This window comes from Bipolaris oryzae (assembly GCF_000523455.1).
Source record: "Bipolaris oryzae ATCC 44560 unplaced genomic scaffold scaffold_44, whole genome shotgun sequence".
Classification (NCBI taxonomy): Eukaryota; Fungi; Ascomycota; class Dothideomycetes; order Pleosporales; family Pleosporaceae; genus Bipolaris; species Bipolaris oryzae.
In genome coordinates, this window is record NW_006911320.1 from 120,552 (window position 1) to 146,024 (window position 25,473).

Below are 25,473 nucleotides of genomic sequence, written 5' to 3' on the forward strand. Positions count from 1 at the left end.
TCAGTTATGTTCACATGTTCCTCGCAAGTAACTCGTTCATTTTTTTAACTCGATAAACTACAGGTCGCTTTACATGTAACAGTTGTTCTGGCATCAGTTTCATGACGAACAGAAACCTGCAAAAACAAGTCAAAAGGCAACATCCCATAGCAAAATCCAAACCAAACCCCCTCCTTCATTCACAGCCACACCATTCACAAAGATCTCCTCCTCCTCAGCCACCTACACCCCCAACATACAAACACAACGCTTCCACGCCCTCCCCAGCCCAATCCACAGAAACATGCAGCCAGCCTCCGCCCTCCCCTTCCCCTAACACCACGCACCCCCAAACGCCGCAGTAACTCAACGGGCGCACAAAAAACAAAATAAATGGGCCCTTTCTCTCACTGCGCTACATACCTGCCTTGTCTGGATAGACCCTATGCCACATAACCTGCTGACCTACCACCGCGCCTGTGCCACGGTGATACAACAGTAGCAGCAACAGCCCCACACCCGTTGAGCGGCCCTAAAAACATTTTTTTTGGTGTAACGTGGGGGAGGATTGGTGTGTGGGGGCCAAACAGGCATGTACATACGTACATACGTGCGTATGTGTGTAGGAGGCAAGGGGGCTAAGATGGTCATGGGGGGATTGGATGGGGAGGATGTGCTTGTGGTACGTAGGGGGTGCTGCGGCAGGGTCTCGATGCGGTCGATGGCCCCGCTGGCTATGTGTGCATTTTTCTCTTCTTGCGGAGATGCTAGAGTGTCGTGTTTGTGTTTTTGGGGATAAGGGCGGGTGAACAGAGAAGGCGGTGAGGGGGGGATGCGGCGACGAGAAGTAGAGTGGTGCTGTGACGTGGTGTTTTGTTTGTGGTGGCGACTGAAAGAGGGAAATTTGGTTGATGTCGATACGAGATTTGGGGGTTAGGGCTCAAAGATGGGGTTGAGAGGGTCAAACATTTGGTGCTTCCATATGTGGAGAGTGGTTGGGCCGAGTAAGGCAATCGTTTGCGAGGGAAGGAAATGGGATGCGAACTTTCTGTTTTGGTGCGTAATGTCGTTGACGATAGCAAGAAGACAACTTGTGTCTCTGTACTCGTGCTTCTAGAGTGATAGCCTTATACCTATCTATACGTACAAAGCCATCTATTTACGAAATAATCGAATCATAAAAATTGGGGTTGTAATTACTAGCCCCGGAAGTATATTCGAGTATCGCGTTTTGAGGGGCTTCAAGTGGTACTGAAAGTGATTAAATAAGTCGAACACGAAAACATGCAAATGATATGTCTAGGGTTAAGCGCTGTATAGTGAAATATTATGATTGACAAGTCTCATTTCCATCAAAGAATTGGGACTCTTGGTCTTCTAAAACAACCTTACCTTACATCTCGTGGTTGATAGCCTCGTGCTTCCTTTGTCTTCCTTTGCCCTCTTTCTCTCATTCTTCTTTACAACAGCTCTGATTCAGGCAGTACAATCTCTACTAATGAGACCTGACTGCGACAGTCCCATATCTTGAGTAGCTTCAATCCCGATTTCTCAATAAGAGCACGGAATTCACGGGGCGTGCGCTCGATGCCGTTGATTGCTGCCATGAGTGCGAGATCGCGTTGATGAGAGTAACGCGTATAGTACCCCTATCGATTCAGTATTAAATGCACTCACTTAGAGTATCAGCTTACCCAATTGGCAGGCAAAGGGGACGGTGCAGCTGTGAGCTCTTCCGAACCCAGCGTCGTGTTCATGACCTGATCACAAACCAGAATCCGTGATCTTGGTCCCATACTAGGCTTGATAGCTTTCAGAATGCGGACGCAGTACTCGTCTGACCAATCGTGCATGATGTATCTAAGCCAATATACTTCGGCTTCTTTTACCGGGTTTGGTTCGAAAAAGTCGTGTGGACAGAACTGTACTCTCTCTTGTGCAATAGCTTCCGGATTTTCTTTGGGCCAAATCACTGTCTCTGCCTGTTCCAGCACTGGTGCGCGATCTTGTACGACAAATTGCAAATGCGGGTAGACCTGCGAAAGCTGGAGACAGAATCCACCTACACCTCCTCCCACATCGACCACACGAGCGGAACCTAGTGACTCCCAAGGATAGTCTAGGCATGTTGTTAGCTGCTGCAAATCTTTGGAATAATTTGGGACAAGCACCATAGATGTGAGCCTTCCCAAGTATTCTGCCTCCTCCAACCATTGCGAGACCAAAGTTGGGCAATTCCGGTCGGACTATCAGCTCAGAGCCAGCCTTGCCTTCCACTGCCTTGTCCAGCTCGGAGCCAAAAGGACCAGGATATCCACTTTGCCCTCCGTCAGTCCCGCAACGGCCGTCCAGCAAATCTTGCACGGTAATCTTTTCTTCGAACCACTCCCATCTTGGTTTGTGGGTACCTAGAGCCTTTTGGAAGGCAGTCTCTGCGACATCGTATGAAGGACCCATTTTCTTATCGAAAAGGGATCTAGGTAAATGATCGGAAGCAGAGTACATGTCGAATGCGCTACGCATGTATATTCAGTTTTATCTTTTCATGAGAACCGAAGTAGACATACAACATCACAATATATGCCCTGAGAGGCTCGTTGTTCACCAAAGCAGCTGACACTTCATTATTCGCAAATCGTTCAGGCTGGACTTCCTTGAAGATGTGTATGGAGCACAGACAGCGCATGATTCGAGCTGCCATTATGCAATGGTCAATAAATACGGCCGGGAACTTGCACATATATCGGCAATACTAACATAGTTTTAGAGCGTCGCAGCCTGCCTGCTCTGCCAGCTCCTTGACTGCGACACCATTCTCATTATGGCCAGCCAGCATGTCTGGAATCCGCTTCTCAGCTGCGATATGCAAAGCTCGTGCCTCGAAATACTGCATCGATACTTCCAAAAGACGTACGCTTGGCGTGCTCACAAGCTCCGTGACCATACCAACTGCAGCGAGAATGGTTCTTTGGGCATCAAACAGCGCTCTCGGAGGAAGAGAGTCCTTATAGTCTCCACTTGATGCTCCCAGTGTGGTTAGTGCAGAATTCAGTAGCGCCTCGAGCTGCGCGAGCTTGGTTGTGGTTGAGTTGGGGTCCATTGTTCCGGATGGTCTTTGAATGCGAAGGAGGAAATATCGGATTCTGTGGCTCCCTATCGGGTGCGGGGTTGTATTTCAATAAAATAGAGCGCATTCGTTCTGCATGTCCTTCCTTAGTGCTTCTTCTCTCTGTATCCGAACATGAAAATAGCATAGTACGAATCGGATAATTTTCCGTTTGAGATGTAGCGCCCTTGTAATGGTTGCAGTGGCCTGTACGGAGTCGCTTACTGTTACTTATCGCTTGACTAGAATTAATGATGTCATATTCTTGCATCAGCTGTGATGTTTACCCTTATCTTTACAAAGTTTGTAACAGTGCATATCTTCGCTAACTTGCTTTCCCAGCTAACCGTAATGTTGAGGGCATATATTCAGTGTCTCCCCAGCTTGGCCACAAAGTTGAGTAAAAAGGCAAATTGATTCTAAAGAATAGCTTGGATGAGACAGTTGTGGGATCGTTGTCCTGTTCCAAACAAGAGCGGGGTTTAAATATCCTAGCCAGATTGGGTGATAAAAGGTCGAAAACGACGATGACTGATCTAGCTCAACTAATTCAGAAGGTGTAATAGCTAGCGATAGGCACAGCGTGATGGGTAACAACATTGGTGTACGCACGCTGACAAGGAAACGATTATTGGGCAGATATTTTGTGGGGTTTGTATGGTATTACGATTGGTCCCAGAGGTGTTTCAGGCACAACCAAACGCGATCTGACTGGCACTAAGAGTTTCTGCTTTCACTGGCTACAGCCATGCCAAGATACCGGAAATTTTCATCCCGGGATGGCATCTAGGTAGTAGGCCCGCTTCCATTTCATTCACTCCACCAGCCAATGAACCAACCGGAAAATATGGCTGTAGCACTCAAGATTGGGGAAAGTTTGCAAGGGCGCCTGGGAAAGTACACAGTGTTGAAGAGTCTACATAAGAACATCTGGACTGCCAGGTAAGCACATGCTTAGTAGCTGTTCAACAAAATCAACCTTGGTAGCAGCAAGGACACGGAAACAGCTGTCATCAAGACCGCGCCTGTAAAGTGTCTCAATGTCTCGCTGCCGCTCACCCGAACCCTTTTACTGTATAATTTAGTTGCAAAGTTGATTCTTCTTTAATACCTAATTCCGGAAGGTTGGTATATAGCCTGCTATTCTTTCCTGAGATAATTGATTTGATACGCTACATAGCAAACAGACATAAAGACAAAGTCAAATAGTGCATCAGACGTGTGGAAAACCGATGGATTCATAGAGATGTTTGATAAGATGCTGCCTATCAAATATTACTCAATTTCAATGCTCTTTCTAATTTACTATACTGTACCCTAAGATTGTGCAACGTGTAAATTATCCGTGATAATCATGCTATGTATATTTCCAAGGAAGAACAAATGTAGATCCCTAGAAACATGCAATCTCAAAAGAAATAACTCAGGAAATAGCTTTGTTTAGAAGACTGCGTTTGTCCCAAGCTTGGATATTATCCCAGATAACAATGGATATCGTCATGTGCTCAGAATTAGCTCAGCCTTGCATAGATCTATAATGATTTCTCAGCACAGAAAAGAAAATAACTAGAGACCAATAACATCCGTTACAGCGAGTACTAATTATAGTTCAGTCTATATCGATAATCACGTATCGCATGCTGACCCGGTATAGCTTCACGATAAGCCAGCTATGATGTTAGATAGTAGCCAGGGTGACTATAAAGTACCGGACACCACTGTAGTATGTATAATATGCTGAAGTCACGGCCACAAATTCCCATACAACGCCAATGCCTTAAAATACCTCGATTCGATGGCATACGGGCTTCATCTCACGAAGAAACACAAATCTATACCTGCTTCACCGTTTTTGTGCCTCTATTATGGAACTCTAGTTGTTGCGACACAACGAGGGACAAAGATTATGAGAGGCAAAAATTGTGGAGGTGTTAAATTAACTGATTAATTGTATGTCCTACTGGCTGCGCGTGTATGGCTTTTGAATCCAGACTACGTGAGCAAGTGTATCTGAGCTGCAATGGGGGCGTCTGCGACAATCGTTCCGAGCAGAGTTGTCAGGCTATATCAACAGTCACCATCGATCATCTACTCACCTTGCTTCTCAAATTCAAACTCCTGCCATATCCCGATGACATGATGTGACGCGGTGGCTGTCATGCACGGACCGTTCACAGGGCTAGTGTCTGGTCCGTCTGCACCCGATTATGGGTCCGTCCATACTTAAATGATCTTCCAACGAGCTATTGGCAGAAATTCATAAAGAGAGTTTGTGTAATCTCATATACTTAAGTGATTGCCCGTCTAGAAGGCTTTTTTTTTAAATCCACAAGCGTATTCCGGACTTGAGGGGGTGCACCAAGGCTTGTCGTAATCAGCCAAGCTTGGACCTCACCTGGCTTTGGTGCTTACGAGTAATTTGCCAACCATCAGCGAGGCTAACCACATTTGCGTGCCGATATGTTTACATAGGCCCTTTTACATCTGTTCTTATGCCATTTTGTACCCCTTGGCTTATAACCCGATCAATCTCACTACTTTGGAAATCTACATGCCGAAAGCTCTGTCGACGAATAAGAGTTTTTTTCGCACGATGGCAACGCCGTATGAAGTCTGCTGTATCTTCAAACACTGTCTTGCGTCTCGATAAACCACGATATATACGCATGAACTCTTTCGCTAGTTTGCCTTTAGACGATTGTAGACCACGCGAACTTCTCCTGTCACTGCCCAAGAACAGTAGGGATCCACACGACCCCAGTGCGAAAAGAATAGTCGGCACATGTCAGCCATGGGTTCAGACTTTCTGACAGCCATGGCCTTTCTCCAGAGTCTTGTGGGGGAAAAGAACCAAGTGGGGAACCAAGTGATGTCGATTACCACACACTTTGCATGTACCGTAGAAGACGAACCACATTGTGGGGCCGTTAGCTCCCGCTCTGAATCATCAGATACGTACTATACTCTACCTTGGTGAGCAGATTACTGCATAGTGTTTCAATCGGTAACGAGCCGGACATCCCAAATGCTCATCATTCGCAGGGTATGAGCTTTTGATATGATCACGACAATGGAGAATTTGTTTATTCCCATTGGTGGATTAGTTCTAAGTAAGTTTTCTGGATAAAAGTCACCGAGTAATGTGCAAGGTACTCAGTCTTACACCAGTCAGCTTTGCTTCCATTGGGCCGACTCCATAGCGGTTGGCTATGCCGGCGCGGTGTGTCCGACCAAAACACCCATGTATGTGTTATCTTGTTCAAGAGGTGAACTCGAACTTTAAGCAGCCAGGGCCACGCTATACATCATTAGTACATCGCCAACAAGAAACGATCGAGATACTCAAGTTAAGATTCTCAGGGTCCGAGCGGCATCTAGCACCTGCATGTCGTCAGCACTACGCCAAGGCGTTCTACCCAAATAACGGCGCCATAAGTAGCATGGTAACCAGAATGATCAGGGCATGTTTCGGGTGTTCATTTCGGGCTTATTACAACACCTCACAGCACAACTCATTTGGTCGGTGAGCGTCAGGGATATGCTTCTCGCATACATAACTTGCTCGCACTGCTGAGCAGGAAAAAAAGTAGGATACGCATGTCCAGTCCTGAACAGTCCTTCGTTTATTTACTTAATACTCAGTCGAGGCCTCACTTTCATTAACCACGCATTACAAAATGTTGTCACTCATTGTCACCTCCCTATTTGCCCTAGCGCAGGCTGCTCCCTACCAGCCAATCCAGCCGAAAAATGTTGCTGCTCTTCCTGCCAACCTGGTGCGAGATTTGGCTACCGCTGTCGCCTTCCGTAAGACTGTTACTGGTCCTCCTGAAATCCTCGCAAACTGGACCGGCTCCGATGTCTGCCAATGGGAGGGATTTTACTGCGCCCCGAACCCCGATACTGGTATCCTCAGCCTCGCTTCCATCGACTTCAACAACCTCCACTTGACCGGCAACCTCAGACTGAACCACTTCATTGAAAATTTGCCGGATCTTGCCCTTCTTCACATCCTTAACAACAGCTTCTGCGGCCCCGTTCCCAACCTCAAGAACAGCAAATACCTATATGAAGTCGATATTAGTGAGAACCAATTCTCTGGCTTCTTCCCTAAGAACATACTCAGCAACAGCGGCCTCCTTTACCTCGACGTCGGCAACAACCAATTCACAGGCCTCCTCCCCTCAAATCTCATGTCTTCCCTCCCCGACCTCGAGGTCCTCATGGTCCGCGTGAACCGCTTCAGCGGCTTCATCCCAGACATGTTCGCCAACGCCAAGCATCTCAGAGCCGCCAGCTTCCTTGAGAACCAGTTCGTAGGCTCTATCCCCGCCAGCCTGACCAAAGTCCAGTCGCTCGAGGAACTTAGCTTCGCCACCAACAACCTTACCGGCACCATCCCCGTGGGCTTCGGCATCCTGCCTAACCTCACCGCCGTCGATTTCTCGTGGAACCAGCTTACCGGCACCGTCCCCGAGGATCTTTGCGCGAGCAAGTCGATCAAATACATCTCCGTGGCTGGCAACAAGATCGATCCCCGCCTGGGTCCTGCGTGCACAAAGGCAAAGGAAAACGGTATCTTGTTCAACTAGATTGAGATATAGAACAACGCGAGGTTAGAAGTACATGGCACTCTGAGACAAATCATACACAGTCTCAGGGCGCACAGTAATGTCTAAACCTTTATCACTTCACGATGTGGGCGCCTAGTGTAAATACGCTAGGTGCGTTTTTTATTTCAACTTAATTAGAGTAAACATTACTATTACGTTTGTACACGAAAGAAATGTAATGTCTTGTTCACCGTTCTTAGGAACCCATGCAAAACAAATCAAGAGTCTTGTTGAAAAAAAACTGGTGTTTAATCATGTGAAGAATACTAAAAAAGAAATCATCTCTGCTTACTCTGATCAACAATTGGAAGAGCCAAAAAAAGTAGGTAGGTCAAATCCACACCAAGACTGAACGGGTTTTTTTTCTCTTTTACCACGAAATACTGACATTACAATAGCAATCTTGACTTCAAGCTATGCTAAACGAATGCCCTAAACTCACTAACGTACAAGTTCGCAATCAAACAAAAAAAAACCCCCCACCTAGCAGCGCCGCAGCAGTAAAGACCGTCTTCCACATATCCTCACTACCAAATCCTATCCAGCTCTACCACCAACCGATCAAAGCAAATGGATAAAAACACTACTCTTACATTCCCCAACGAAAAAAGAAACGATACAAAAATCAAGAAGAAAAAAAAAACACGCGATTTAACCCTGGATATCACAATAACCTTCCAAAGCGAGCGCGAGCTCGAGTTCCCCACCCAAAAAAAATCTAACCCAACCCATTCCTTGGCCCAAAACAAACAAAGAAAGCAAGTTTAAAAAAAAAGAGAGAGAGAGAAAGAGAGAGAAAGAAAAATAATCCTACGCATCCCTATGAAACAAGCCCCGAAGACCAACACTCCACCTCTTCTCCTTCTCTTTCCCGCCACTTAGCTCATCACCGACACTAACCACCCTCCGTCCAACCGGCCTCTTCCCCTTCGCATGATCCTCCTCTTCTTCCTCCTCTTCCTCACTCGCACCACGCCCAAAATGCGTACTCTTTCGGGTCAAAAGGCCCAATCCATGCGGTATCTTATTCTTCTTCTTCCCCTCCTTTTCCTCCCCACCCACTCTATCATTCCCTGCAGTCACATTGCTGCCTCCAGCCGCATCGCTCCGCTCCGTCGCATACGAACTAAACGGCCTACTCCTCTTCCTGAGCAAATTCCTGCCGCGCACACTCTTCTCCCGCTCCAACCGCTCCAACTCCTTGTCTGTACTCCGCAGCGTTCGCCGCAGATGGTGCTGCGATGTCTTCAGGCCACGGAGCTGGAGGGCGGTTTCGCTGCGTTGGAGGCGGACTTGTTCGACTTGGTGGGCCCAGAGGGAGTCGGGGGTGTGGGAGAGGGTACTGGCGCGGGTGTCAGGGCGCGGGCTGCTGGAGGGGGTGCTGGGGTGGGTTGCGTGGGTGGTGGATTTGGGGGTTGAGGGGGCGGTGGAGTGGGCGGCTGGGTGAGGGGAGGTGGGGGAGGTAGCGGACCATTCTTCGAGGAGTTGGAGGTGGCTTAGTTTTTCTTGGAGGGTGGAGATGAGGGATTCAAAGGTTTGTTTATCGGTTTGGAGGGAGGCGAGTTGGTGTTGGAGGGTGGTGAAGGAGAGGGTCTGGGTTTCTTGGTCGTGGCGGAGTTGGTCGAGTTCTGATGTTTTTCTTGCCAATTCGGCTTCTAGGCGGACTGTGTTTTCGTGGTCGCTTCCTAGTTGTTGATGCTCTTGTTCGTACTTCTTCTTGAGGTCGTTGTACGCGGCATTCATTGATCTCATTCGCTCATCGGCTGATGACCCGAGTTCTTTAATGTATTTCTCCTTTCTCGATAGCTCTTCCGCTAGCTCATCCTTGCTCTTCTCTAGTGCACCCATTTCATCGGTTTGACTACTGATCTGTTCGTGCAGATCAGAGTTCTCTTTGGTAAGAGTCTCAAGCTCGCTGTTCTTCTCGCAAAGTCGATTCCTGTATCGTGACTTGGAACTCTTCGCAGCCTCAAGTTTAGCTTCAGAGTCTTCTACAAACTCCAGATAGCGCTTCTCGGTATCCTCGACGGCGGAATAGGCATTGGCTATGTCTGACTCGACGCTTTCAAGGAAGGCCTCCAAGTCGGCATTTGTCTGGCGCGCATTCTTCAATTCTTCTTCCGCCGAAGCAAGACGTGAGATGAGTTCTCTCTCGGAAGCCTCAAGTTTGACATTCGTATCGCGCAGTGAAATGAGCTCTTTGTCGGCTTCGAGAAGCCTTTTGAATGCATCCAAGCTCTCAGACTCTGCAATTTTAAGACGCATTTGAGCTGCGCGGAGTTCAAGTTGTAGCTCACCAGTCTGATGGGACGTACTTTGCGAAGACTCCTCAAGTTTGGCATGTTCCAGTCGCAGGATGTTCATCTCTTGGTCGCTTTCCGACAGTTGAGCAACCAAGTTGGCACAGTTGGCTTCGAGCTCGGCTACCCGTGAATGCGTATTTGATAAATCTTCTTGAAGAGATTCATTGTAGTTTTCAGACCCCTCGAATTTAGCCTCCAACTCAGTTCTCACTTGTCGCGCTGCATCTAGCTCTGTCCTAGCATTTGCAAGCTCGATTTTGAAAGAAGAGTTTTGCGATTCAAGCTCATCAAGGCGGGAACGAGCCGAGGAAAGACTTTGTTCCGTACTCGCCGAGACCTCCAAGGCTTTGCTCAGCCTCGCTTCTACATCACCCTTGAGCTGCCGAAGTTTTTCTAGTTCTCTTTCGGCTTCCCTTAGTTGTGACGTAAGCTTATCATTTTGAATATTTGCCTCATCCGTCTGTGAGCGAGCTGCAGTGAGGCTCGCCTCTAGCTCGCTGTTCAAACCCACGGTATTGTCGAGCTGACGTTTGATAGCTTCATTACTTTGTCGAGCAAGTCTAAGCTCTTCCTCCAGACGCGCATTATCGGCATGTGTCTGCTCGAGTCGCTTCTCCATAGCTGCCTTTGCGCGACACAGAGCTTCTAATTCTTCCTCGCTAGATGCCAGTCTCGTTTCGAGCTGTGAGATCTTGTGATGGGCATCCTGCAGTTGGAATCGCGTGCTTTGCAATTTCTCGTCAAGCTCCGAATGAAATTCTTGAAGAGAAGTAAAGCTTTGCTCAGCATTTAGTTTCGATTGTTGGAGGGCTGCGATTTGACTTTGTAGAGTAGCTAGTTGTACCTGAATGCCATTCGCTTCTGATTCTGATTTCTTTATGTCGTCCTGCACAGAGCGTAACTGATCTTCCAGATATGACTTGGAGCTGATGGCTTCGTCGAGTTCTTTTTGTAGTTGATCTTTGGCCATATCCGTATCATGGGCTTGCCTGCGAAGCTCCGCAAGATTTGCAGCAGTTGTCTTGCCGTCTGACTGCGCAACCGACAAAGCTGTTTCAGCCTGCGCCCTCGCGTCATTACTCTCCTTTAGTGCAGCCTCCAGATCCAATAAACGATCCTTGAGTGCACTAATTTCCACGGTCGATGCAGCTAAGCGTTCTTCAAGAAGCGACTTGGATTGTTGGCCCTCCGTCAAGTTGCTCTCCAATTCTCCGATCTTAGCTTGCAAGTTATCACGGTCACTCTGTGTTGACCTGAGCTGCGACTGGGCTTTGCAAATTTGACCCTCAAGTTCCGCTTTGACACGACGAGCCTCTTCAAGCTCGCCTTCGGTAATTCTTTTGGATTCTCGTAGATGGCCAAGCTCTTCACGAAGAGATACTTCTAGTTTCTCTGATGACTCCAGGACAGATCGAAGATTGAGTATCGAGGCCTCGAGTTCCCGGAGATGTTCATTGCTCTTTTCCAGTTCCGCAGTATGTTTCTTGTCGCTTTCTTGCTTTGCATTGCGCATCTGCTTCAGCTCTTTCTCGAGTGATGATGTCTGCTTCTGTGACTGTCGGAGCTTTCCCTGTAAATCCGCACTCGTCGATTGCATCTCTACAAGTTCATTGTCTTTCATCCGGACATCCTCACCAAGTTTGAATCCTAGCTGCCGTACATTCTCAAGATCAGCTTCCAGTGCGGATTTTTCGCTCCGTAGCGTCTCCAGATTTGTTTGGGCAACGCCATCAGCTGCCTCCAATGCTTGAACACGCTCAAGAGCTTGCCGGAGTTTGGTTTCCGTGTTGTTGTAAGACGTGCGCAAGTTTTCCAACTTCTCCTCCAGCTCTTCCTTTGCCTTTGTTTCTTGCTCCAAAAGTCCCATGGTGGCGCGCAACTCGTTTTCCGTCCTAGCCTTCCCACTCTGTACGTCCTCGAGTTCACTCGTCAAACCATCACGTGTCTCAGTCTCGGTACGCAACTTTTCCTGCAACAACTCAAACTCCTTTTTCATATCCGCTAAGGCATTTTGAGCATCCTTTCTCGTCGCCTCTGCACTGTGTAGTTGTTCACGCAACTGAACAATGACATTTCCTCCTATCTTGATCTTCCGGGCATGCTCGGCGGCTTCCGCATCGTACTCGTTGACTTTCTGCTCAAGATTTCGAATGTCTTCCAAGCCTTGGTCAACTCTCTTCTGCAAATATTCACACTCATTCTCATTTTCTGCAAGGCGGTCTTGAAGCGACGATTCGTTGCGCTGGACGTTCTCGAGCTCATCGCGTGTGGAGCGTAACGTCTGCTCGAGAGCAATAGTGCGAGCCTTGAATTTTTCGACCTGGTTATTTTGCATCTGGACATGCTCATCAAGTTCGATCTTTTCCTTCTGTAGCAGGTCAATCGTGTGCGTCATATCCGCATCCTTCTTGTCCCACGCTGCAAGTTCTTCAATCTTGTCTTGCAGTTTCTGTTTCAAGAGTTCTTCGGAATCCAAGGTCATGCGCAGATGCACCTTGGTAGCTTCCAACTCTTTAGCTAAACTGCTTCTTGAGCGCTCTAGAGAAGCAATTTGTGATTGGTGATGCCGTATCTCCTGTTCCAATCCGGCCTTGGCCGCTGCCAAAAGCCTTCCATCTTCCTTGCTCTCCGCACACTCATTTTGGAGTTGTTCAATACGCCTCCGGCACGCAGCAAGAGCTTGGTCTGATTCACGCTTGGCTCGTATCAAACGACTATCAGACGTGCGAATCTCGAATGCACTTCCGAGGCGAGGAGTGAGCGGAAAGTCGACATCATGCCATGGAGACGCGGACGATCGTGTCGGAGTCTTAGGAGAACCAAACGGGCTATCAGGAGCACTCGAGCGTGTTGGTGGAGATGGAGGCGGGGAAAGGAAACTGTTTCCATGATGATGTCGTGGCTCTTCTTTTGGGGTTGAATCTGTCGCACTGATTAGATGAGTTGGTGCAAGAAAGCGGCTAACTTACATTGAAGTGTCAGCATGGAGGCCCTTTCCAATGCTGCGAGAATCTCCTTGTTACGGTCTTCTTCGATTCGCAGCGCCCGCTGCAACTGCTCAACTCTATTTTGTGCATCTTTGCCGTCGAGATAGTGATTTGTTCTGCTCTTGGCAAGGTTTCGGGCAGTAGTCGCAATCTGCTTCTCCTTCACGGATATACTAACGGCCATGCGAAAGGCCAGACGACGTAACGACGATACTGACCGCTTTGCCTCGGCGCCAGCAATCTGATGTGCTTTCAGTTCGGCGCGAAGCGTATTGCGTTGGGCCTTGATGTAAGATAGATGGGCCCAGTTGGCTATAACATGGGGGGCATCCTCCTCCTTGGACTGTGGGTTGTGGGTATCTTCTCCATCGTGTTCAGATTTGGAAACAAAGGAAGAGGAGCGGCCCCAGTGTTCCTGCATGAAACTGCTTGACATGGACGACACGGATCGTGACACGCTGGACTGTGGGGTGGCAGATGGCCGCGAGCGTGGAGACGACTTTGGCTTGTTCTCTTTGGGAAGACTGCCAGCGCATTTTTGCATATCGAGGAAATTAGTAGGCAAAATGCTCTCTAGTCCCGAATGCGTACGGCTGGCACTTGGAGGGTCCTTGTCCGTGGCCTTGGAACCTGGCGCCATCGTGGGCGGTGGTTACACGACCATGAGGTGACCAAGCTACGACTTATGCCAGATAACGGCCAAAACTCTTTGTTCAATGTGGCTGGGGGGGAAGAACTATTCCGACAGCCCCGGCAGCGATGGCGTTGGGACGCTGGAACGGATGGGGTTAAGAAGGTGGTGCGTTGTGGGCCACCCTCACGCAAGAAGCGGGACTGGGACGAGGAAAAACAGGGATGTGGTGAGAATAGGGAAAGAGATGAGGAGACTTTAGGATTTGGGATCGACTTCAATCAGAGCATGCACGTAGAAAGACAAGATAGTATCTTGGGAATAATAGAGATACACACAGCCTGAGACTGAGAAGAGCAAAAGATGGCCTGATGGGCAGCAGCGATTCACGCCAGGCCCAGGTATGACGATATACAATCCGGGGGTTCCATAAGGCAGACCCATGGTTCTTCGCGATATTTTCCGATCGAGGGCATTGGCGCGCCTCAAATGCATGGGTAAGCCTGGACGGTTGGGTTACTGTCGTGCCGGACTGGCCGCCACGAATCTTGGGCGTCTTGGTGGGTCGAGGGTGGGGAGACAAGATCGCATGTGCATGCCCCTCAGCATGTGCACATGTGCGCAGTGACCATGGTTCGCATCGCTTCTGCGGTGCCATGCGGTGTAAACGCTGCTGCTGCTGCTGCTGCTAATAATTAGAGTACGGCCCCCTACAGCAAGTAGAGAACATGTTACCGTCGTTTGGTCCGAGGATGCAGCGGCGGAACTGCGGAAGTCAACCTTGTCGTTTTGCCGCGGGAGCACTGGGTACTGCCCGTGGTGTGATATCATTCGTGATCTCTAGCAGGCTTGAATCGATCCTGCCATCTAGTCGGAAGTCGTTCTGCGCTGGCGTTGCAGGATGAACAAAAAAACAAATATATAGCAAGAAAAAGGAAAACAGCGGAAGCGTCAAAAACAAAAGGTTCTCCGTGGCTTTCAAGCCAGGCAATATTTTGGTTCATTTTTTTGGTAAGTTGGTCATCGTACTAATCATCTATTTCGTGTACTTCTTCTGCAAATGCTTCGCAATAGTCGTCAGCTGGATGTTGCTTGTTCCCTCATAAATGGCGCCAATCTTGCTGTCCCTAAAGTACTTTTCAGCCAGGCCCTCTCTTACGAAGCCCATTCCGCCCATCCATTCGACTGCTTGCCCGGACACACGTCCGGCAACCTGCGATGCCATAAGCTTGGCCATGGCTGCATCCATGACGAAGTCCTCGCCAGCCTCCTTCTTGCGAGCGGCGTTGAAGACAAGGGCGCGAGCAGCCTGAATGTCGGTCCAGGCTTGGGCAAGCTGGTGCTGCATACCCTGGAACTCGCCAATGAGTTGGCCAAACTGCTTGCGGTCGTTCCATGCATAGCTATAACTGTTAGCGTCTGACCACTCACAATGGAACCATGACGATGAGACTCACCCTGCTGCATTTTCCCAAGCACCCAGTGCCAGGCCGGTCATTTGTGCTGCAATACCAATGCGGCCTTCATTAAGCAACCCAATGGCGTATTTGTAGCCCTCGAATTCCTTGCCTAGCAAATTGTCCTTGGGAATCTCAACGTCGTCAAAGTTGAGAACACAGGTGCTGCTGGCTTTGATACCCAGCTTCTTCTCCTTCTTGGCAATGGAGAAGCCGGGGGTGCCCTTTTCGACAATGAATGCAGTGATGCCCTTGTACTTCTTGCTGGGGTCGAGATTGGCAAAGACAATGAAGAAGTTTGCTTCAACGCTGTTGGTAATCCACATCTTGTTGCCGTTGATCTTGTAGCCATTTTCTGTTCGCGTAGCCTTGGTGGCGAGTGCAAAGGCGTCAGAGCCAGAGACGGGCTCAGATAGACAGAATGACCCAACTGTGTTGGTGGCCAACTTGGGCAGCCACTCCTTCTTCAGCTTCTCGGAGCCCCACTTGATAATGGCAGTATTGACTAGCGTGTTGTGCACGTCGCACAGAACGCTCACACTTGGATCGACGCGCGCCAGCTCTTCGATGGCGATGATGGCCGAGGTGAAGTTCATGCCCGAGCCGCCGTACTCTTCGGGTATCTCGATGCCCATGAGTCCCTGCTCAAACAGCTGCTCGACTACCGCTGGATCCATGGCCTCGGCCTCATCCATCTCTCGGGCCTTGGGCAGTACGACATCATTGGCAAACTTGGACACCGAGTCGCCCATGAGCATCTCGGTCTCCGAGAGGTGGGTGATGGGCGTCGGCGGCACATCTGAGATATCGACAGCTTCTCGCCGGGAAGGAGTCATGGAGAGACATCGTATTCTGGCCCGCCATCGCGTTAGTTTTTGCTTTGGCTATATTGGACACTTTTTTTCGGTGGATTCAAGACATACTGCGGGGCGGGGCGGACTGCTGGTCGCAGCGAACGCGACGAAGCCGTAGCAACGCGGGTGAGCGGTCGTAGTGATCGTGAGAATGAGGCCATTGTCAAAAATATGTGTGGGAAGAATGGGAACCACAGGGCGCGATTGTATCCAAAGCCAGTTGGCCATGGACCGCCGCCCACATGCCGAGGCACCTCAAAAGTTAGCCGGCGCAGGCCGCACGCCCGCATGTCCGGGGTTTGCGGAGAAGAGCTCGTCGTTGATCACATGCTAGAGCCGCTACACACCGACGTCATCGATTTGCAGGCATGGCCACGGGGATTAGAGCAGAGCCGCACCTGGACTTGACATGGTGTTGAGTAGTCGTGTGGTTGCAATGTCCAAAAAGATATAAGAGATTCAGAGCAGAGGCCCTATTGGCAATATTACAGCAAGGGTATATATAAGTATGTGTGCGAGAGAAGCAAGTAAATATATCGTGACCATAACATGACAAGGCAACGGCAGTTCCCCGTGCAAGAAACTGCAAACCATTGGTAACAAAGAGAGACCCATCTCAATTAAAGACTGTACAATAGGAGCTCCCAATCAGTGCCTTTGCGCAATCTAAACGCGACCGGCACCGCCGCCGACGGCAAACCGGCCAGCCTGCATCTGCGACTTGTACTCGCTTAGCTCGGCGGCCTCCTTTTGCTCCTCAGCCAAAAGGGCCTCGTGTTCTTTTCTGCCAATGCGGCGTTGCTTGATGCAGCAGAAGAGGATAACAAGAGCGCCAATGACAAAGGCTGAAACAGCGCCGATGACAATGCCGGCCTTGGCGCCGCTGGATAAAGCCGCGAAGCGGTTCCTGACGCCGTGAGGTGACTGGATTTCCTCGAGCACTTCAGACTTTCCCCTGCAGATCGTTAGTTTCATACTACAACCGAGTAGGTGCGGAGGGGAAAAATAACGTACTCAATGACCTTGACCTTGTCCCAGTTACCAGATGAGTCCATGTTCGCCCACGAGTACTTGGCAGCGCTCGTGTAATCTTCAGCATACACTGACTGGATGGTCATGGTGTACGGGCCCTTGCTGAAGTCGGTTTTACCGCCGGCCCATTCGACAACACCGGGGTCGTTCTTGCTTGGGTCACCAGCAGCCCATGCACCGAGTCGGACGTTCATGGGTGTCTGGGGGTAGCGGGTTCCTCCCTTGGCCTCTTCGGGTGTAAGAGTCCTAATATTCTTGCCGTCTACAAACCACTCAATGCGCTCCTTGGTCCAGTTAATGGTGTAGTTGTGGAAGCCATCTTGTGGCGCAAAGTCAAGCTCAAAGTCCTTGCCGCGGTCGTAGGTCGAGGTATCTCCCTTGCCAAAGTAGTTGGTGAGAATCGTCTTCTTGTCGCCGATGAACTCCCAGTCGATCTCGTCGAGCGCCTCAGACTGCAGGATAGCGCTGGAAATGATTCCGGTGCCGGTAGCCACCTTCATGATGACTTCGAGACGTCCGAAAAGCATGTAGAAGACCGAGTTGGCAGTGGGTGAGTCACCCGATCGTTCAATAGTAAAAGTTGCGCCCTTCTCAACCCAATCGATCTTGCCCTGGTTCGGCATCTTCCAGATCTTGTCGTCCTGTGTGATACCTGTCTTGTTCCACAGAAAAGTCACATTGCCACCGAGGGCCTCCATGTCGGGGCATCCTGTCGTGTTGAGCGGGTAGCCTTTGAACGTTAGCGCCTATCCTGCTTGATGCTGGGGCAAATGCGATGTACAGTCTGTGTGCGTCTGCGCGGTAGTCGTAGAGACTAGGCCGGCGATGATTGCGGCCGCAGAAACGGCGAAGGACTTCATGTTTGCGATTATCGTATGCGCGAGTGTGTACCGAAGGAGTGTGGTGTCGCGCGTAGACCAGACGCGCTGAGGGTGGTGTTTGGATCAAGGAATGACTGCGAGCGCTTTGAACGCGGAATGGAATGAGTGGACTCTCACAAGGAGAAAAGGAAAAACGAGGGGGGAATTCTTTTTCAAGGGAGCGTCAGAAGGGCGTTTTGAGATTCGGCAGGTATGGGACCTTTGGGGTAGAGCCGGGCAAGATTTAAGGAGTCGTCTAGTGCCATGGTGCTCCCTGCGCATTGCCATTGGTCAACGGACGTTAAACTACAAACAGCGCTTGCCGATCGCCCAGCATAGACCCGTCTTCTCCTGAACATTATGAGCCACTGAGTGTATAATGCTTCGCAGCAGGCGCCTACATTCAACAGTGCAGTGTACTAGGACTTTTGACAGCGGGTGTCTAACGCTGACAAAGGGTCACAGACGATGCGCCCAACCATGTAGTGTAAGTACATGTGTAGCCCCTCCAGGGACCATGTCTCAGATGCAGTCAGCGCGGGAAGGCTTCACGCCAATTCGGGAGCCAAGAGGTTATGAAACGCCAGGCAGTCTGCGCTAGACGGCCCTTGCTTGAGGCGCCGAATAGTGCCGTGGCGATAGCGATTACCAAGGTGGGAATTGTCTTTGGCCTTTTGCTTTCTCGTTGTGCATGGGCTGCACAGCCGCCTTGACCCACTAATCAGTAGGTGTGCGCCACTATCTAAGAACCGAGATTGCCGTGCGACCTCCTGGAGACTTGGTGATCAAGGGTGGTTGATCATCCCGAAAGGGACTCTCATTTCTCAGTCATTGCATGAAACGGAGTCATTTGACCATGCCGGCTCGGCACCGGCATGGTCAACAGTGCAAGCCACGATGTTTTCCAAGCCTTCACCTTTGTTCCGTAAGTTGCGGAACTTTGTCGGGCAATCGCTAATGTGACAAATTTCCCAATACGCATACAAAGACCGGGCCGCTCCAACTATGTAAATCTACCGTTTGATCTCCCGTTAGAAATGACGTGATTTCTCTGTGCTTCATTTGCGGTACTGTACTACCGCAATTCCAGATAATTTGACAGAGCCTGTGTTGGCTAGCCATTCCTTTCTGAGTATCGTCGACTCAAGCCGCCATTGTGAGGTGCTTGAGTCCTGTATTGGATGAGCTCTACGTGCTCTACGTTGCGTACATGGCTTGGCTTGGTTGTCTCTTTACCTGCAAGTCATCCATCCGTATTTCTGAAGCATGGCATTGAACATGAGTATTCACGTAGATGCGGGTCCTTTGTCTCTTGACATTCTCTACACGGGACTTGGGTGAGCCTGGTTGCCTAAAGCATAGGGGGAGCTTTGTCAGAATATTGGATTCAATCAAATCCCTGTTTGCTGGATTGTCTTCTTTGTTCGAATGCGCGATCTGCTTCGCTGCCCTCGAATATTCCCCGCAGTGTCGGCATTTTCGTCTCTACGTAGTCATTCATAATTTTGAGCACGCGGGCGGGCGTTCGATGTGCATTGGGTGGGCGCTTGCTGATATCGCTCAGCCCTAGATGTGGCACTGTCTTTGCCAGGTCTTCTTGAGCCATGGTCTTCGTTGGGCTGAACTGCTTCCAGAAGGGTTGGCGCTGGATGTAATCTTGATGCACAGTTCGTGAATGATCTATGGTTACTTGGAACCATTTGGACTGCTTGATTTGTTTCTCTGAGGGCGCTGGTGACTCGAATGGCATGGGAGTTGGCTTAGAAGTTGGCTTGGTCGTGGGCGTGGATTGCCAGGAGCGGGTTGCGAGCTGCGAGGGACGCAGGATCTCGTCGATGCCTTTGGTGTGCTGTGTTTGCTCGGTTGACGAGTTGTCTATGTCACTGCCTTCTTCTTCTTCTTCTTGTGATGGAGAGGACTGTGATGGGTGGGTGGTGGTGGGAGAAACCACTTTTTCCAAGGCGAAGCGGAGGGGCGAGGCGTCGAGGGCGCGCTGAGCGGACCTTTCGTCGCGATAGATGGCAAGAGCAACATTGTCTGCAGGGTTTTGGTATTCGTACTATGAAGAGTCAGACTCGGTTTCTTTGCAGAGCAAGAAGCTGTGCGCAGCGCAGGCAAGATGGGACGAGAATGACGCACCCGCAGATACTTGAAGGTATCGAGTTCACCAAACTTTTGCAGCATACGGTATATTTCCCGACTCTCTGAGAGGTTGGCTGGGCGGGGGACAATGCGTATGTGGATGGAGCGCGGGGCCAGGGCCCGTCGGAACGACATGGCGACGGCGGGAGCGACGGCGGGAGCGACGGCGGTGGGAGTGGTGTTGTTGGTGAGACCAAGGGTTGTTCGGCATTGGCAGCGGTGCGGCGGTTTAGAGTGGGGCACAAATTTACCAGGACGCAGGTTCACAGGATGCGCGGGTAACGTAGGGCTGAGTCGGATTGGCACACATCACCAAACAAGACGAGTGCAAGCCAAGTGTGCATGTTGTGCAATGATGCAATAGTATTAAATACATAATGTAGCGCAACAACGGCCCTCGGCTCGTCGCATGCTACAGCGTCTAGCTCAACCCGTAGGGAGCATTTCAGAGAAGCAATAGATATAAGTGTGTGTGTAGAACGAGTAGTACCATGCACCCGTGTCCATAAGCCCGTTCTATGACGCGGCCTCATGGGCTAATACCCATGGTAGTCCAACAAAGATCAAGTGGTATATTGCGCCTGTTATGTGAAACGAAAACCCAAAACGCCTTGGCTATGCATGCAATGAAATGCAGAAACAGAGTCGGACTTTGAGGCCGACTACTTGCACACGCCGTTCTCTCGCGAACGCTTGCGCATGCGCACCATCTTTGTGACGCGGACGCTGCTCTCCCGGCGATCAGATGCCCGCCAGACTGGGGTGGCGATGGTTGCCTCGATGCGCTTGACGGGAAGGTCGTAGTCCATGTCAACCGCCTCGTCGTGGGCAGAGGACGCGGTCGGTGGACATGTCGAGGATGCAGGGGTGACGGTGCACTGCTTCTCAGCCTCGATCATCTGGACGAGCTTGGAGATGTCGCGGGCGTGCGAGGAAGTGCACTGCATGCGCGATGTGTGCTGGCGCTGCATGCGCAGGATTGAGGCTGAGATGCGCGAGTAGGTGGGGCGTGGGTGTTCGTGCACGCATTCGGTGATGGGCGAGGACGGGCTCCTGTCGCAGTCGCTGTCGGGCGTGGGAGGACGCGCGGGGCCACAGGCGACGGACGAGTCGATGCGGAGGGTCTGGTGGTTGAGCTGGAGGGCGAGGTCGCCCATTGTGCAGGGCGGCGTGGGTGGGCGGCTTGGGTGCTGTGGGAGCAAGGCTGGCGATGTAGGCGATACGTTCATGGCAGCCCGCTCGGCCTCATACGCGGCGTAGGCCGGGCGGGGAACGGGGTCGAAGGAGAAGTTGCGGAACATGGTGGCCATTGTGTCGTGTGTGTTGGGGCGGATGTGCAGTGCAGTGCAGTGCGTGTACATGTGAATGGATGTACATGTACTGTTGCGAGGTACTGTGTATGTAAGTATGTATGTAGGCAGGCAGGCAGGCAGGCAGGCGGCGCCAGGGTGCTATGTATAAGGCGGGCTGTCCGCGCTGGCCGTGGCTTGGACGATGGCGCTAGGACGAGGCGAGGCCAGCACGCCGGGACGTCAGCCAGCATCCACGCCAAGCCATCCATGTCATCCATGTCCACTGCCCCATCGCGCCCCAGCGGCCTGTCTGGCTCTCTTGCCAGCAGTCTTCTGGAATCGCTCCAGTCATCGCCGCCCACTCATTGGCTGCCACGCCCGCTGGCCAGGTTCGCCCGCTGGCTGTCCTCGAGTGCGAGCCTCTCTGCCACTCATGCTGCACCCAGCTCCCGCTCCAACAAAGGGGCGCCCGCTGCTGGCCGCTGGCGATCAAAGCCTAATTGTCATTATTCCCGACACCACACGCCCTCTTACCCTCCGCTCTCACACACTGGCACTCGCTCCTGCTCGCTGGTGGCGCAACTCTGTACGCGATCGACACTGCTAGCCACGGCTAGCCACTGCTAGCCATTCGCCGCCGCACGCTGCAACACAAGGTCGACACACTCACACTTTGACCCTCTGCCATGCCGCCCTCCTCCACACGTTTGCTGAAACCGTCTGCGTCCTTGAAATTGTCCCGTCCGTGTGTCTGGAGCTGTTTGTCTGCACGCCCCCCCCCCATGACCCCGTCGCCCCTATCGCGGCTGCTCGTCTTATTTAGAATTCACTCCCTCTCATGTCCAATATTACGTCTTACGCCTGAACCCTCGCTGTCTTGCTCACGGCACTAACGTGGCTTGGGTCACATCGCTCTCCACGTTACATCTGAACTCGCTGCTCCAGTCACGGCCATGCTCCGACAATCTGGCTGCACCATCCGTCGCCACCACGGCCGCCAGCTGCCAGAGAGGCCATGAGGCCCGCCTCCAGGTCTTGCCTGGGTTCCCTGCTAGACCCGTATTGGCGATCGGCATGCATTTCCGCACGACGTGGCTACTGCTACCCACCCAAATGCCGCACGCTGACCCTTCCAGATCCCTGGTCTGCAGCGTCCATCATTGGCCGCTGCACTAACCACCCGAGAGCCGCACTCGGTTCACCCAGTCACCGGAACCACTGTTCATGCCTCACCAAGTCTGCTCATTTCGTGCCATCTCCTGAACCCTTCCGCTCCAATTCCCGCCTTCCCCGTCACCCAGTGCACAGCGCTGGTCCAAGCAGCCAATCACCGCTCCCCCACTCGGCCCTACTGGCGTCCTGTCGACCCCGGCAGTGAATGTCCTTTGTTGCAACAAACGCGCTTCCTTGTAGCAGAAACCTTTGTTGCCGTCTCTTTAGTCCCTCTTCAGTCATGGCCTCACCACTTTCACTCTACACTACTACTCAAACTGACCGCGGAGCTCAACAAATACCAAATCCTTCTCTGCTAACAAGTACCATGACAAAAAACAGCATTGTGTGGAAATGAGCTTGCACTTGTCAGTTTCTTTCAGCTTGTTAGAGTCTGGGCTGCATACCCGAAGGCGGAAGATCGGCAAGGAGACTTTCTACTTTGCAACACTACAAGCTTAGTGAAGCAGATCTTCGAACGAGAAGCTTCTTCTTCCTTTCGAGACCATGCGCAGCCCATTCCACCGGATCCCCGCAGACACAGACAAAGGCACGCGATGAACCAGCGCTACTGTGTACACCGACCCTGCTCTACTACACTACACCTAGATACTTGCGATCGCGTCCTGCACACGTCTCAGGACCCAGATAGACTTTGCACAATCTAGATTAGAGCAAGACGTTGATGCGACGCCGCAATCATGCATGCCAAAGAGCGCCATCATGCTTTGACTGAGTTGGCAGCCTTGTACCTACAGCATCAATGGCACTTGTTGGCGATTGGCCAAGCTGACTGTGCATGAGCCTTGGGCCGAGGAAGCCCCACCGCTGACAGAGGTCAACCTCGTCTCTTCCGTCCCCCCGGTAGCATTTCATGCCCAAAGTCTGCCTGGAAAACAAGGAGCCATTGACAGCGCACACCTGGCCGCGGTGGAAACACGACAGTGCAACAAAGGAGTCGGATCTCGAGCACCTGTTCCGCCTGCCTTTTATTGAAGCGGAAACATGGCGCGCCTCCGGATGCTCGTGCGCGACGTTAGACCCTGGGGACGTTGCGAGCAGACCCCCAGCTGCGCCACGTGGCGCTATCCTTTTGAATTGAACAATCACCGCACTAGCCCTTCGCGGCAACACAGTTCCGTAACCCAGGGGCAGGAATCCCGAGTCCTCTCCTCTCGACGCGCGTGGCATGGCGACATTCGCCGAAACAAAGAAAAAAAAAGAATTGAAAACCACGCAATTATACTATGCGCTGGCCAGTAGCAATAACACCCAACGTTGCAATATCAGAACCTTACCGTCTCTCCGGACCCGATTGTTTCGTACCGGAAGACCTGCCACCCCTCCCCTCCACCCTTGACCGCTCCAACCGTCTGTGCACTGCATGGCGTGCATAGTGAGATACACAAGCATATTGTGACTAGGATCTCTCAATCTTATCGCTTGACCGCCTCACTGTTCGGGTTGCCCTCCGCATTGCAAACGGCTATCATGGGCCCACTTCCTGGCAAAGAAATATCTCCTATCCTCCTTGCTTCCTTCATGTCAAGTGCTATACGTCAGATTTCAATAACTTAGCCCCATGGGGAACCCTTCCGTTTCAGATACCTCGGCCAATAACCCTACCGTCAAGAGGAAGAGGAGACGGCTTCATCCCCTTCGGCGAATTGCAAAGCTCATCCTCGGAAACCCAAAAACACCCAGCACCAGGGAACAGATACGAGACCACGAGCAGGGCAAAGCATGTCACGGCCCGTCTAAATGGCACTACCTGCTTCCCTTTCTCGAGCCGCTCATTTCGCTCGACCCCAAGCTGTCATTTATCGAGGACCGCATCCTCCGACGACCTCCGCAGCCCAAAACGGAAACAGAGCTCTCTGAGGCCCCACGAAACCTTGATGAGCTGAGAAGAGACGTACAAGAAGCAGATGTACCATGTGAATGCGACGAATGCGCGCCCAAGCTCTACAAAATCACCACGACCAAATCGCATGGCATCATCAAGGATCAATTGGCCAACACCAACCGCGCCCGGCGCTCCAAAGGCCTATTGTATGAGAACCAGCCCAAGCAGGTCAGTCCAGGATCGTACCTGCGACTGCGCTTTCGCGGCGACTATGAAGCCATGACACTAGTACGACACCACATGGCGTGGCTCGACGCGACCTACCTCCACCCCTCCGCGCACATTACGCCAGCCGTCCACCAACTGCGCAGCCTCCTCAAAGCGTGGCATCCGCAAATCACCGGCCTGGACATGCGGCGCACGCTCTCCATCGCGCAACTAACCACACTCTTCACACACCTAAACCGCGTCTTCTTCTCGGGCTGCGTCCCCACGCACAATGCCACCTTAACAGCAGGCTTCTCGTACCTCCCCGAGCAGCAACGCGACTGCTTCGGCAAATCCCTCTTCAACCCTCTAATCGGCACCCAGATCCTCGTGCATCCCACCTTGTACCGCGGCGCCGGCACACCCAGTCACCACCCGGACATCCTGCGCCTGAACAACCGCCTAGGCACCATTATCCACGAGATGTGCCATGCATTTCTCAAAGCATATTCCTGCCGCTCATGCTCTATGCACGAGGCGTGCGACGGCGCAACGGGACATGGCCGCGCGTGGCAGCTGCTCGCCAAGAAGCTTGAAGAAGCGGCATGTGTGGTTCTAGGCGGCGAGGTCGATATGGGTCGCGGTCCTAGTTTGCTAAGGGAAATCGCGTGTAGTGGGCGCCTCCCGAGTTGTCATGATCTCGAGGCGTACGGTATGAACGTGGTCCAAGCGCCGCCGACGCCTGTGTGTGTCGAGAAGAAAGAGAGGTGGACGGTGAGATTGGCGGGATGAAAGATGAAAGTCGAAGACGGTGGAGATTTTGGAGATTCGGGAAATAGAGGAAGAGGAGGAACATGGTTTGAGTTGTTGATTTCGGAAGAAAAAGCCCAGGAGGTTCCTCCCCCCCCCCACCTACACACACACTCGAAGATCCGCCTGGCGCGCGCACACG

At 51.5% G+C, this 25,473-nt stretch overlaps 8 protein-coding genes across 8 annotated transcripts; 3 read left to right on the top strand and 5 right to left on the bottom strand.

Annotated features, from left to right (window-relative positions):
* Positions 1–1,439: 1,439 nt before the first annotated feature.
* Positions 1,440–3,079, bottom strand: COCMIDRAFT_92208 (uncharacterized protein; the record flags this gene model as incomplete). Its single annotated transcript, XM_007688606.1, has 5 exons — positions 1,440–1,628; positions 1,674–2,098; positions 2,151–2,494; positions 2,547–2,673; positions 2,737–3,079. 5 exons carry the CDS (start codon positions 3,077–3,079, stop codon positions 1,440–1,442), a joined length of 1,428 nt encoding a protein of 475 aa, XP_007686796.1.
* Positions 3,080–6,762: 3,683 nt separating this feature from the next.
* Positions 6,763–7,677, top strand: COCMIDRAFT_92165 (uncharacterized protein; the record flags this gene model as incomplete). The annotated part of the gene is made up of 1 exon (XM_007688607.1): positions 6,763–7,677. One exon carries the CDS (start codon positions 6,763–6,765, stop codon positions 7,675–7,677), a length of 915 nt encoding a protein of 304 aa, XP_007686797.1.
* Positions 7,678–14,655: 6,978 nt separating this feature from the next.
* COCMIDRAFT_92070 (uncharacterized protein) lies at positions 14,656–16,091 on the bottom strand (the record flags this gene model as incomplete). The annotated part of the gene is made up of 3 exons (XM_007688608.1): positions 14,656–15,022; positions 15,077–15,928; positions 16,000–16,091. The coding sequence occupies 3 exons, from the start codon at positions 16,089–16,091 to the stop codon at positions 14,656–14,658; spliced, it is 1,311 nt and encodes a 436-aa protein (XP_007686798.1).
* A 505-nt stretch (positions 16,092–16,596) lies between these two features.
* Positions 16,597–17,822, bottom strand: COCMIDRAFT_35714 (glycoside hydrolase family 16 protein; the record flags this gene model as incomplete). Its single annotated transcript, XM_007688582.1, has 3 exons — positions 16,597–16,885; positions 16,945–17,692; positions 17,744–17,822. 3 exons carry the CDS (start codon positions 17,820–17,822, stop codon positions 16,597–16,599), a joined length of 1,116 nt encoding a protein of 371 aa, XP_007686772.1.
* A 1,387-nt stretch (positions 17,823–19,209) lies between these two features.
* On the bottom strand, positions 19,210–20,099 carry COCMIDRAFT_92203 (uncharacterized protein; the record flags this gene model as incomplete). The annotated part of the gene is made up of 2 exons (XM_007688609.1): positions 19,210–19,881; positions 19,962–20,099. 2 exons carry the CDS (start codon positions 20,097–20,099, stop codon positions 19,210–19,212), a joined length of 810 nt encoding a protein of 269 aa, XP_007686799.1.
* A 527-nt stretch (positions 20,100–20,626) lies between these two features.
* COCMIDRAFT_92114 (uncharacterized protein) lies at positions 20,627–21,274 on the bottom strand (the record flags this gene model as incomplete). The annotated part of the gene is made up of 1 exon (XM_007688610.1): positions 20,627–21,274. One exon carries the CDS (start codon positions 21,272–21,274, stop codon positions 20,627–20,629), a length of 648 nt encoding a protein of 215 aa, XP_007686800.1.
* A 249-nt stretch (positions 21,275–21,523) lies between these two features.
* On the top strand, positions 21,524–22,788 carry COCMIDRAFT_25321 (uncharacterized protein; the record flags this gene model as incomplete). The annotated part of the gene is made up of 3 exons (XM_007688570.1): positions 21,524–21,842; positions 21,874–22,001; positions 22,393–22,788. 3 exons carry the CDS (start codon positions 21,524–21,526, stop codon positions 22,786–22,788), a joined length of 843 nt encoding a protein of 280 aa, XP_007686760.1.
* A 1,262-nt stretch (positions 22,789–24,050) lies between these two features.
* On the top strand, positions 24,051–25,313 carry COCMIDRAFT_92169 (uncharacterized protein; the record flags this gene model as incomplete). Its single annotated transcript, XM_007688611.1, has 1 exon — positions 24,051–25,313. The coding sequence occupies one exon, from the start codon at positions 24,051–24,053 to the stop codon at positions 25,311–25,313; it is 1,263 nt and encodes a 420-aa protein (XP_007686801.1).
* Between the last annotated feature and the right edge of the window lie 160 nt (positions 25,314–25,473).